The sequence below is a fragment of the Columba livia genome, chromosome 11 (genome assembly GCF_036013475.1).
Source record: "Columba livia isolate bColLiv1 breed racing homer chromosome 11, bColLiv1.pat.W.v2, whole genome shotgun sequence".
NCBI lineage: Eukaryota > Metazoa > Chordata > Aves > Columbiformes > Columbidae > Columba > Columba livia.
The window spans coordinates 3,891,251-3,903,245 of NC_088612.1; the positions used below are offsets into that span (position 1 = coordinate 3,891,251).

The window sequence follows — 11,995 nt, forward strand, 5'->3', positions numbered from 1 at the left end:
AAATAAATATTTATGTATTTTTCTTCATGATGCAGAATATAAATATATCGGTAAACTCATCAAAATTTTGTCTTTTCAGGTCGCGTCTATGCTGTGTTGTCGAAAAGAGAAGGCAGAGTGTTACAAGAAGAGATGAAAGAGGGGACGGATGTGTTTATTATTAAGGCAGTCCTGCCAGTAGCAGAAAGCTTTGGTTTTGCTGATGAAATCAGGAAGAGAACTAGTGGCCTGGCCAGTCCGCAGCTGGTGTTCAGCCACTGGGAGGTAAAAATATCTATTCACTCCATCTGTTTTGGTGATCTATTTCCTGTAGATGTGGCAGACTGGAATAATAAACGGAAAAGGTTAAGTTTTGGTCAAGACAATTGATTAATTCCTCTTTGAAATGAAGAGGGAAAAAGTAGCTTTATGTTAGTCTTATTTGCTTTTATGGATATGCTCTTCAGAAATGTATTTATATATTTAGATGGGCTGCTTTTTTATTTCGATAGAAAGTAAGTCCTTCACAAATGAAACTGATTCTTCATAAATGTGTTTTCCTCAATTTTATGTGCGTTTTTTAATGAGTTGTCTGGTAAACTTATTTGGGAAATGGAAAAAAACAACACACAAAAAACCTCAACCTCCCACTAATAGAAAGTTTAACAACAAATCTAATGCCTATGAGAGTTAACCTTTTAGGGGTTCGCAGACACCTAGGTTTATTTTTGTCCTTATATTTTCCAAGTCAACATATATTTTCATATTTAAAGGCAAAGTGAATAGATATAATGCTTTCAAAATGAAGTCTGGTGACATTAAGTTGAGGTGTCCTCAAAATTATTTAATTTGGTCATCTTTGTCACTTATAGAAATGAAGAGGTGAAAGTGGAGGTGTGAAGGAAATACAGAAATGGGAAAGCTGATGAGGAATGTCATCAGCTGAGAGTGCACTGTATTTTGTTCCTGCAATGTGGATATTAGATCTTCAAGGAGAAATATAAAAAGCTGTTAATCAGAGTTCCTTGTTCAAGACAAACCTGCATTGTAGAGCTCCTCAGAAGATTGCACTGAAGGAGCTAAAACTGGGTTCAAGGGCAGGAGTCAGTGCGTATAAACTTTTCACAGGAAATCTTTAAAATAACTAAAGCCTTAAGTTTTTCTGTTTGTTTGTTGGTTATTTCTTTTTAGTCAAGTGTTCCTTCATTTGGTGTTAGGACCGTAGACACTTTTGTAAATGGATTAGGTCTTTTTGTTTGTGTTTGTTTCATCTCCTGATTTATTTTGTGACCTCAAATGTCAAGTCTCTGAGTACAAACAACTAAAGATTTTTGAGGTCAGTAATACTCCTTGCAGTTGCCAGTTAAGGTCTGTTTACCACTGTTTCTCTCTGAAGTGTGTTCCGATTTTTCATGTGGCGTAGATTCTTCCTCATTTCCTGTAGCTAAATTGTCCTGATAGGTAGTGTCTGTTAAATATTTCACTAGCAGTATTTTTTTGTTAGTAATGGTTGTAACTGCCTCAGGAATTTTATGCGGATGCTAATGGAAAAGGAGGATTTTGCAAACCAGCTGAGTCATGTGCTGTCAAAAGAGCTGAGAATCCTTGAAACAGTACACTTAGAAAAGTACATTATGTCTTTCTTGGCAGTGGTACCTTACTGGAGTTAGAAAATGCAGCGGACCAGTGACTTACCTCTCCTCCCTCAGTACTGATTCATTTAATCATCTCGTAGCTCAGTCTGACTTCACAGAGAACCACAAAAGGGATAAACAGAGCTACACTATAAGAAAAAGAAGAAAAAAGGAAAGGCAACCCTCCCTAGATGGTGTATGAATCGGCTTTGTGAGTCCAGGGATGTGGGTGGAAGGCAGTAACAGCGGAGGTACCTCCAACCAGGAGTGCTGGCAGTATTGCACACAGCATCTTGTCAGTTTGGGATGTTCTCATCTGAAGAGCAGCTGGTGAGGTTTTGTGGCTTAACTGGTCTTTTGTCTGAACGGGCTCTGATATCAGTGCCCTGAAGGAATATCAGTCAGAAGGATGTTAATTCCAGCTCACCATTGTTCTGTGCCAGTTTATTTAGGATTTGTAGCTACTGTGCTCCAACACTAAGCGCAAACATAAACCCCTTGCCTCTCTGACCTTCCCTTCTATCCCCAGATCTTGTGTATATGTTCACTCTGTCAGATGTTATGAATTTTACATAAGAAAATGTTCACACATAATTACAGAAATGCATCGGAGAGGGAGATTTGAACAACTGGCAACATTTCCTAAAACTCTCCCTCTGGAGAGATTATAATTACAGTTCCTATGTTAAAATGTATTGATGGCAGGAAAAATGATTGTGTCAGCCAGTCACCTTTCCATCTGGCAAATCTGTTGGTGGGGAGGGTTGGGGTTTTTTTTTGTCACATTGAAGGACATGCTCACATATTTTTGTGACAAAATAAGCCTTTTACTAAGCTACAAGTAATGTTGGCTCTGTGCGGTGATGGCAGAGGGAGTGCACGCTACCCTCACATCAGCAGAATTGCTAAATAAATAGAATTTTCAGTATGGTGGTATGACAGAGAAGCCAGAAAAAAATGGGTTTGTGTCTCAGATCACATGAGAGCTTTTCTCTGCTGCTTTTTCTTTCTGTATTCTGCTAAAAACAAAACAAAACCCCCAAATAAATTAAATACCCTCTCGTGTTTCATCAGGTATTAGGCAGGACTTTGACGTTGTGCCACTACCGATGAATTATGGTGGTTTATGTATATACATGATAAACAGCAGCATTTTATTTGAATCTCAATTATTCAATGTATCAATGTGTTAGATAACATGATGTGAACTCTGGGTAATCTTATACTATTTTTCCATAGTGCTAAAAAAGGAAAGGGAGTGCAGTAGTTACTTGGTTTTATTTTTGCATTTCCTATGTTACCGAGTGTCTAGTTGCTGCCTTAATTGCATTCTATCCAAACCCTTCCCTGACAGTGATTTAATTCTGTCAGTGGTATTTTCTCAGTGTGCTCAGCTCATTAACTGAGTACCTGGGACATGTATTTCTCTCTACCGATTCCTTCTAAACTGTTGTTATCCCTGTTTCACAGATAGTGAAATAGACACTTTTTGGTATTTTTGTAAACTTTTAAACACTTGATCTCATGGAAATCACATGCCTAAAGAAATTAGGTTTGAATTAATTTTTAAATTATTTTTATATTTCATTAGTATGAATTGTAGAGTAAAACATAGGAAGGTCAGTGACAGAGCCTACATTTAATTGAAGCCATTTTGATCTCTGTGGAAATGAAATTACCATTTCTTTTTCTTCAATTAATGAATGTATTTGTATAATTCAGGTTGCTCCAGCCGCAGGGGCTGAAACAATACACATATTGAGGTCTGTCTTGTCAGATACACCTTTTCTATTAATTTCTTCTGTCATGCTTATACAATTTATTCCTGCCTGTAGAGGATGGCAGCAGCCAACCCTTCATGGGGGCTTTAAGTTTCATCCCAGTTTAAATAAATTAATTTTAAAAGTTAGCCAAGTATTTTTCTTTCTAATATCCCTAGGCAAATATTAAGTGTATTGGGGTTACTTGGCCATATTTTCTTAGATTTCTCCATAAACTTTCTCCTGAATTCTTAGTTTGAAATTTATAACTTTGGGATAATTATGAACTCCTTGTATGTTTTTAATCCTTGAATTAATAACACACCTTCAATTATTGGATGTTTTTGCTTGAATCTGCTTCTTTTGTTCCCTCTTGATTCTTTGCAGTTACATCTTTCACTCAGTCATGTCATTTTATCTTAATCATAAGGTTCTTTGAACAAGAAGATATTTGTGATTGCACAATGCTTAGAATAATGGAGCTCTAATCCCATTTGGGAAATCTGTGTTATAGTTAAAAGAAAAATGCATGTGGCTCTATTCAGATGCTGATTGAATTCTCAGCAAGTGCGGAAGTTGTCAAAGATGTCTACTGGTTGTAAAGTTGCAGAATATATAATATTCCTGTTAACTCACATATTTTAAATTGCATAATGATTGCCTGTTAGACATGCTTCTTTTCTTGGGGGTGGGTAGGGAATGGGCACACTGTAAACACATGTTCAATCTGAATTCTTTTTCAGTGTCCCTTCTAAGTAAAGTAGTGTCCAGAATGTGCTATACCCTGGGCTGCACCACAGGGAGCGTGGCCGGCAGGGGGAGGGAGGTGACTCTCCCCTCTGCTCCTCTCTGCTGAGGCCCCACCCGCAGTGCTGCGTCCAGCCCTGGAGCCCCCAACCTAAGAGGGACATGGACCTGTTGGAGTGAGTCCAGAGGAGGATGCAAAGATGATCAGAGGGCTGGAGCATCTCTCCTGTGCGGACAGGCCGAGAGAGTTGGGGTTGTTCAGCCTGGAGAAGGCTCCAGGTAGACCCTGTATCAGCCTTCCAGTACCTAAAGGGGACCTACAGGAAAGCTGGACAAGGGACTTTCTACAAGGGGTAACTGTTTTAATCTGAAAGAGGGCAGATTTAGATTAGATATAAGGAAGAAATTCTTCACTATTCAAGTACGGTGAGGCACTGGAACAGGCTGCCCAGGGAAGCTGTGGATGCCCCATCCCTGGGAGTGTTCAAGGCCAGGCTGGACGGGGCTTTGAGCAGCCTGGTCTAGTGGAGGGTGTCCCTGCCCATGGCAGGGGGCTGGAACTAGATGATCATTCTATCATTCTGTCATTCTTAAGGGCTCTGGAGAAAGGTAAGAGGAGGACTGCATGTAGTAAGTCAGAAGAGTATGAGGCATTCTGAATCTGGAAGTTTTATATTCTGAATTTTAATTCATTCCTGTCAAAATGTAAGTCATTTTACAACTCAGATGAGGGCTTAATATAGAAGCTGCTGGATGAGATTGTTAGGCCTGCATTGAAGAGGAAGCAGACTAAGGTAATGAGAGAGACTCTAGGAGTCTGTGAATCTCTGCTAGGTTTGAACTCTAACTTTGCATACATCATTGTGCCAGTAACAGTTGAAGCACGTAAATGAATGCTAGGAGCAACCTGGAACCTTTCAAATAAGAAAAGCTCATTGTATTGGCCAGGACATCTGGAGCTAATTAAAACAGTAAATAAATGTGGTAGTGGTGTGGCTTTAATTTTCCCTCTGAATACATTTCTTAAGTAAAAGGGGAAAATGCAACAGTAGAGCCACACGTCTCCTCTCCTCAGTTCCCAGATTCCTGTTTGTAGCTACCGACTGAAGTCAAGGCTAAGGCTCAGCTGTCACTGATTGAAACAAACAAGCATTATGCTCTTAAGACAAAATAAACTTGTATCAGTTTGCTTTATAACTAGTCATGTAAATGTTCCTTATTGCAATATTTACTGGAGGAGGAGTTCTCATATCTGACTTCAGGCATTTTAAGGCCTTGGCCATCCCCTTTATATATTGGGAATGGGATCTCTGAATTATGAAATACTTGTGGATACTCATTTAACTCTGCACTCCTAATACATCTCTGTAGGTTAAACATCTAAGGTCTGACTGCAAGTTATTCTGTATCCCCTTAAACCTCGGAAGCAAAACAAAAAGTTATGAACCGGATATTTTTGGGGATTTTTGAAGCTTTTGCAGAATGGCTGTAGATACCAAATAAGTGAACTTTTCTGTTGGGTTTATAACTTCCATCTGTCTTGCTTACTCTCTCTTTTTCTTTTTTTTTTTCCTAATTGTATTTTTGCCAAACCTTGTAATTTACAATGAAGAGCTGTCGAGATAAAATACTCCTAAGGAAAACAGAAATAAAATTGGGAGGTTTTTTTCAAGTTAGTTATGAAGAAAGCAGTCTGTTTTCAGGCTTTCTTTTAAATGCCTATATAAAAGTACTTATAATCTTGAGAAGAACATATATTGTGTTTGTTTGTCTGATACATCAGTTGTTCTGTAGTGATGCAAAGTGGCAGCGTGCTGGGAAACCAAGATTCGACTACAAGGTAGTCAAACAATTGGTGAAAAGGGAGGCTGAAAATTAGCTGTTGTTTTTTTTCCTTTCAGGATGTGGTATAGAGATTAGCTATTTATAAAACAGGCGAGCTGGTACACAAAGTATTTGGTACAATGTGAAAGTTTGTGTTTTAACAAAATAAGTATGACTTGTTTTTGTTTTGAGAGCATTTATGTGTAGGTGCTTCTGTAAAGTTCTTCAACATATTGTAGATATTTCTCCTCCCACCCTCTGCCACTTAATCCTCATGCCCAGCGTGATGTTTTGTGGAAGTGTTTCAGGTGCTCAGCACCTCCCACAGTCGCTCTACTCCTGAGTGGGAAAGGAGGTGATATCTGCTTTCCCCTGTGTTGGAACCGGTGCAGCAAAATGGAGAAGCTGGATCTGCAGAGAGAATATTCTCTTCCTTTCTGAATAGGAAGCATTTGGAGCCTGTAAAGGCTTACAGAGGAACGAGCCACCTGTGATGAAAGGGGTTTTCACTGAATAAAACCAGTAAGACCCCATCATTTCTTAAACAACCACCAAGAAAAGATGCAAACTTGTAGAATCTATCCTTGAGATTTTAAAAATCGTGGTTCCTTTCAAGGACAGGCTGAGATCCTGGCTGCTTTGAAAGCAGAATGGCAAAATTCATCATAATTTTTACCTATTCTTCAACTGTATATTGCTGAGCAAAAGTATTTTAACACTGTAGAATAGAAATCACTTTAAAAATGGTGTTCAGACTTCCCTACATTTGCAGGCTGTGGCAGCCCCCAGTTATATGCTAGCATTACGCTGTTTTACCTGCGGCTGATGGAAAGCAGCTGTTGATGTGGAGATTGCTTTGGAAGTTGCCAAATATCACCTTGCAACACCACTCTAGGATCTCTTATGTTCTTTCACATGGAGGTAAGGAATGACTTGGGAAACGTGTACTGACAGTGCTGCTTTCCTGACTCGGTAACTGCTTGGTTTAATCCAGGGATTAGCCCATCACTTGGGTACCTCTACATCACACTGGGTGTGAAATTCCAGGAAAGGCTTACTAAGTACTGACATCATGGGTCTTTCTGGATCTGAGCTCACAGGAGCAGTGCAGTCTCTGTCCACTTTGGAGATTGTCGTATCCTCCATGCTGCTGTTCCACATCCCAAAAACGTACAAGGCAGTGCTAGAGCCTCCCCCATTCCTCAGTCCTGCTGGGTACCCTGCCTGGTGTTCCCTGTTGTGGCAGCGCACCGCCAGGATCTAAAGGACCTTGCACCATTTGGTTATGCTCAGTGCAGAAGCTCTTTTACACCATCACCCAGCGTATTACCAAAAACCCAGCAGGTAACAGTTTTTCGAGGTCACATTTCACGTACACCTCTGCAAAGTTCTGTCATTTGATCTGAAAGGTAGAGGTAGTTTCCGTTTGACAGGGCTGCTTCAGACATCTAAGACATGCATATCAGCCGTACCCTCTAAGTTGCATAGTCTGTGTCATCACTAAGTGACGGACACCATTTGAAATATGTTCTTGAAGTATCTTTCTAGCATCAACTTTTCTAAGGTAGAAGTTGTTCCGATACACTGAAGCCTGTATCATCTTTGAAATTGTGCATAATAGATCTTTTGAATTTTTTTTTTGAAAAACAGCTTCTGGCATAATGTTTTTCCTGCCCTGTTAGGGGTAGTGCCCGATCACACTGAATTGAGTGGTTCTTGGCAGTTCTCATTAAGCAGTTCACAAAGGCCAAAATGTTGCTTGCTGGTCATAAAATCTTCACCGGACAGTGTAAAACTGCTCTTCCAATTCATGGTGCAACTAAAGCATTTTCCACACTGATGATATTTGTCTCCAAAGAAATTTTCTGTCCTCATCAGGCAGTAAGGACCAGTCGGGGAAATGCTACCAGGAACGTGGCTGTGTTCCCGGGCTGCCTGACCTTTTGGATGAACTAGGCAGATCCCTTCTGTTTGCTTTTGATGCTTCTCTCAACGCTGTTTTGCATAATTAGGCTGCCTTAGGCACAGACTGTTTCATACCATCATTTTGTGAAACACACTAGACAATGGGGCTCAGATCACTAGTGGAGCCATCTGGGTGCCACCGAAATACTAATAATAAATCATCCTCAAATTAAGGCTTAAAATTCCAAGTCCTCTTGAATTGAAAGCGATCCGTTCTAACTCAAATCTTATTAAAAAGTTTGATTAGCTTACATAATACTTAGCAGAATTTAGTACACACTGCATTGTTTTCGAATATTAACTTAGTACTCTCATAGTGTTTGTATTTTTATGGATTGTTACAGGTATTCAGATTATGTCTCTGATAAAGGTACAGGCATTTATTGTTTGGATAATTAATGTGTAGGTTGTTAGGCTAAAAGAAAATGACAGCTGTTTTGCCTGTTACTAAACAAGTCTTAGGAGACTTCATTGTTTGGGTGTGTTGGTTTGAATAGTTGTGATATTTAATGAAATATCTTGCTTTGGAATGGTTTCTTTTTCTCAAGAATACCCTTGCACTTAGAGTATTTGAAGTAATCTTTTCACTTCTTTTGAAATACCAACTCCCAACGGACTTCATTATAAACAATGTTTTATTTATACCTAGAGTGGGCTCATGGTTCTGCAGTGAGCTATGGACCACACTCTTCAGCACATATTTTAACTATTTGGTTGTTTTTAAGTATAATGGAATTCTAGTGATTTGCTTATAGTCATACTTTATAAAAGTCTTGGGTGATATATTTTTTTTAAAGTAGATCAATGAAGATATTATTAAACAATACTATTAAGGAACATTTCCATCACCTAAGAATTGCATTTGCAATAACAGATTTGAGAATTCTATGAGCTGCTGTGCACTAATTCATTTTACTGTATTGCATTTTATATGGGCTGCATTTAGGGAAAATACTTGTTCTCTAACAGAGTCAACGTTAGCCCAATGATTAGCTACACAAACCTTGATTTATAATTCACTTTCCAGAACAGCCTTGCAGATGTAGTGTAGAAATACTTGGTTGTGTTAACCAGGAAGCAGGAGCTGTCTTGCTGCTCCGCCGGGCTCACTTTGAAGGAGTTTCATGTGTTGTTGCTGGGCAGTTTGCAGTTAAGGCCACTGTTGTCCCCATCAGATTGTTCTGGTGTTGAATAACAACTAAGCATAGGCCAGTGGCTAGTTTGTGCTGGTATTAAGAAAAATTCCCAAATCCTAGCAAAACTTCCCAAAAAAAAGATCAAGTTATCAAAACAGTCATGGTGTGTTTGATAAGTGTGGTGGTATTTAAAAACGTATTTCACCATCGTGCTAATAATACCATCGCATCATTTGTTTTATAGTGTCTTTCTTCTAATACCGGTTCTTCTTGACATCTTTTACCTGTTATACTTGGGCTATAAACAGTTTGGCTGTGATAATTTGCTTGTCTCCCTGGCTCAGTGCCTCCCAGTGAAGGCATGTTATTTTGAATTTCCAGTGCTGTTTTGCTTGAAATTTTTGTTTAGGAGTGTAACTTTTTCTGTTAAGTTGTTATCACATTTCTGTTTTTAAAATGAATCTTAGGCTATATGTTTTAGTTTTGTACTGAAAAATTAGTATACAGGAACACCTAAATAATTTTAAATAAGAAGCGACATGCAACATAGAATAAATAACTTTTGTGGGTGTCTTTTCTGCTTTGATACTGTGGGTATTCCAGGATCCACAGTAAGAGCCTTCTGTTAAATGGCTACATCATATTCCAGAAGTATTAATCCATTTAGAATCTAATTAATTATTTAGGGACTTTATCCAGACAAAAACTCAATTTCTGTCGCAGATTCCAGAGTCATCCCTATGCAGTTCCCATGAATACAAACAATAGCTCTGGCCCTAAAAGGCTTCTCAGCTCTGATTCCAGGAAACCCAGACTCACCATTCTGACAGCTACTATTGTAAGCAAAGTGATGACAGTGCTTTTGAGCATTATACGGAAAAGGTTTTTTCCTTTTGCTTGCTTGCACTGTATTAACAGAATATGGGGAACGATGGATGCCACCTGCTATATGCATTTGCTTTGATTCATTGAGATGATGTGAATACGAGAGGGACAGTCTGGTCTCTGCCTTCACCTTCACTTACACAATCAGAACTTTCAAAACTATAAACCTTCTAGTTCTTTTGTATCGCAGTGTCAGTAACACCTCTGTGTAGGTGTATTAGGGTTATGTTAACATTTGCTGACTTCCTAAAGGAGATGCCCAGCTGATGGCCTGGGTTCCAACTGACTCAGTAGATCTGGCTTCCTCTTTCTCATTACTTACCGTGGTGTGGTAATACAAATGGTGTGCTCTAATGAACCTCATCTTTTGCAGCGTGTTCACACCATTCAGATAGGTATGATCCTCTAAAAGAAATTTTCAGATGCCACCATAACTTGCTCTGGAAACAGTATGTATGCCTGAATGATTCAGATGGCTTGAGAAAAAGTAATGCGAGAGTCACTACCAGTAATGGAATAAATTGTCATTTTGGGCAGCCACTTCAGCATTAAGCCTAGAATTTGTGTGAAAGCTGCTTAGCCCAAAGGTTGAGAGTAAATATCTCTTTCTTGGGGAATGTTGTAGCTTTGCTGTGCAGGATGACATGAGAAAAGCTTTTAAGACTTTGTAAGATAACTAGATCTTTGGCACGCTCTATGGTAGCCTGGGAAGGGTGAGGCCTGTAGGATGAACTGGGGATAAAGACGCGTCCAGTTATTCTCTGTTAGATCTGAAATCTCTTCTAGAGGCGGTCTCTGAGATATTAAGCTGCAAGAACAGCTCCACTAAATATGTTAGCACCAGAAACAATGATTTTTAAACCATCTGTCCAACTCATAGGGGTTGGAGAACATGGTGCACAGAACTGAGCAAAAACTCTCAGTTCTTATAAATTCTAATAAAATCGTAGTGAGATAATATTCTAAATAAGGAAATCTTTATTTAAAACTGAGAATTTTCTGAAGGCTGTTTGGCATTGTTTGCTGATTGGCAATTAAATTTGCTTTAAAAGAAAAAATTGCAGATGAAAGCAACTGAATTTGAAAAGCTATTGCGGGTTTCTTATGGCAAGTGCTGCATAGTTTATCTTAACTCTTGTTTTCTGTCGACATAGCTAATTACAGCCTTTCCAGAAAACTCTATCTGCACAACTTTCGTATTCTTCTACTTCGGAGACTGATTACCTGAAATGTACTAATAAACCTTTGTATTATTATTATGTTTTTCTTTTCCTAGATCATTTCAAGTGACCCATTCTGGGTACCAACCACTGAGGAAGAATATTTGCACTTTGGGGAAAAGGCAGACTCAGAGAACCAGGCCCGCAAGTACATGAATGCAGTAAGAAAGCGAAAGGGACTTTATGTAGAAGAGAAAATTGTGGAACATGCTGAAAAGCAAAGAACTCTCAGTAGAAATAAGTAGCTGTGTCGTTTCCTTTCTCGCCTGACTCAGCTAAGTGTGAGTGGATTATTTTCTATGCAGCAGATTCAGACTTTCATCTGGACTTTTTGCTTTGACACCACTTTCTTACATGCCATGATGTCTGTGGCTTGTGTTTCAATAAACTTAAGTCTTTCCAACTTTTATACAGAGAAAATAGTTTGTTTATTTAAATAAAATATAGGCATATTCATTGAAGTTGGTCTGAATTTTTAAAATTGACTGCCGTATTGAACCTTCTGTCACAGGATTAGGAACTCCTAATTTCATTTGTTTCTATATGATTTATCAGATGTAATTACAGTTAGAGCTGGTTAGCTAGTTCGTTACAAATAAACTATGCACTGAATTTAGCTCCTTAATGTTTCTGACTCTGTCTTTTAAATTTATTTCCATTTCTGCAATGTATTTGTTACTCACCAGTACTTTCTATAGTTACCTATATGCCAATAGGTGTAACCCTATTAGGAGTTTGTAAACTAATTGTTTTACCCCATTTCTCACATGAGCAGTCACCTACAGCAGCAATGTACCTTCTTTAAATCTGAGGGCAAAACCGGCACATTTGGAAGACTAAGCACT

General features: G+C 38.8%; 1 protein-coding gene across 2 annotated transcripts in view; it reads left to right on the forward strand.

Moving 5' to 3' along the window:
• Positions 1-11,766, forward strand: part of EFL1 (elongation factor like GTPase 1) — a 58,413-nt gene extending 46,647 nt beyond the window's left edge. The window contains exons 19-20 of one of the 2 annotated variants that reach the window (XM_065075922.1): positions 80-264; positions 11,207-11,766. In XM_065075922.1, coding sequence (XP_064931994.1) covers positions 80-264; positions 11,207-11,395 — 374 coding nt within the window. In that variant the 3' untranslated portion in view covers positions 11,396-11,766. Of the gene's footprint in view, positions 1-79; positions 265-6,716; positions 7,058-11,206 lie in introns of those variants that run through there. The other variant, XM_065075923.1, reaches the window with a different exon arrangement.
• The last annotated feature ends 229 nt before the right edge of the window (positions 11,767-11,995 follow it).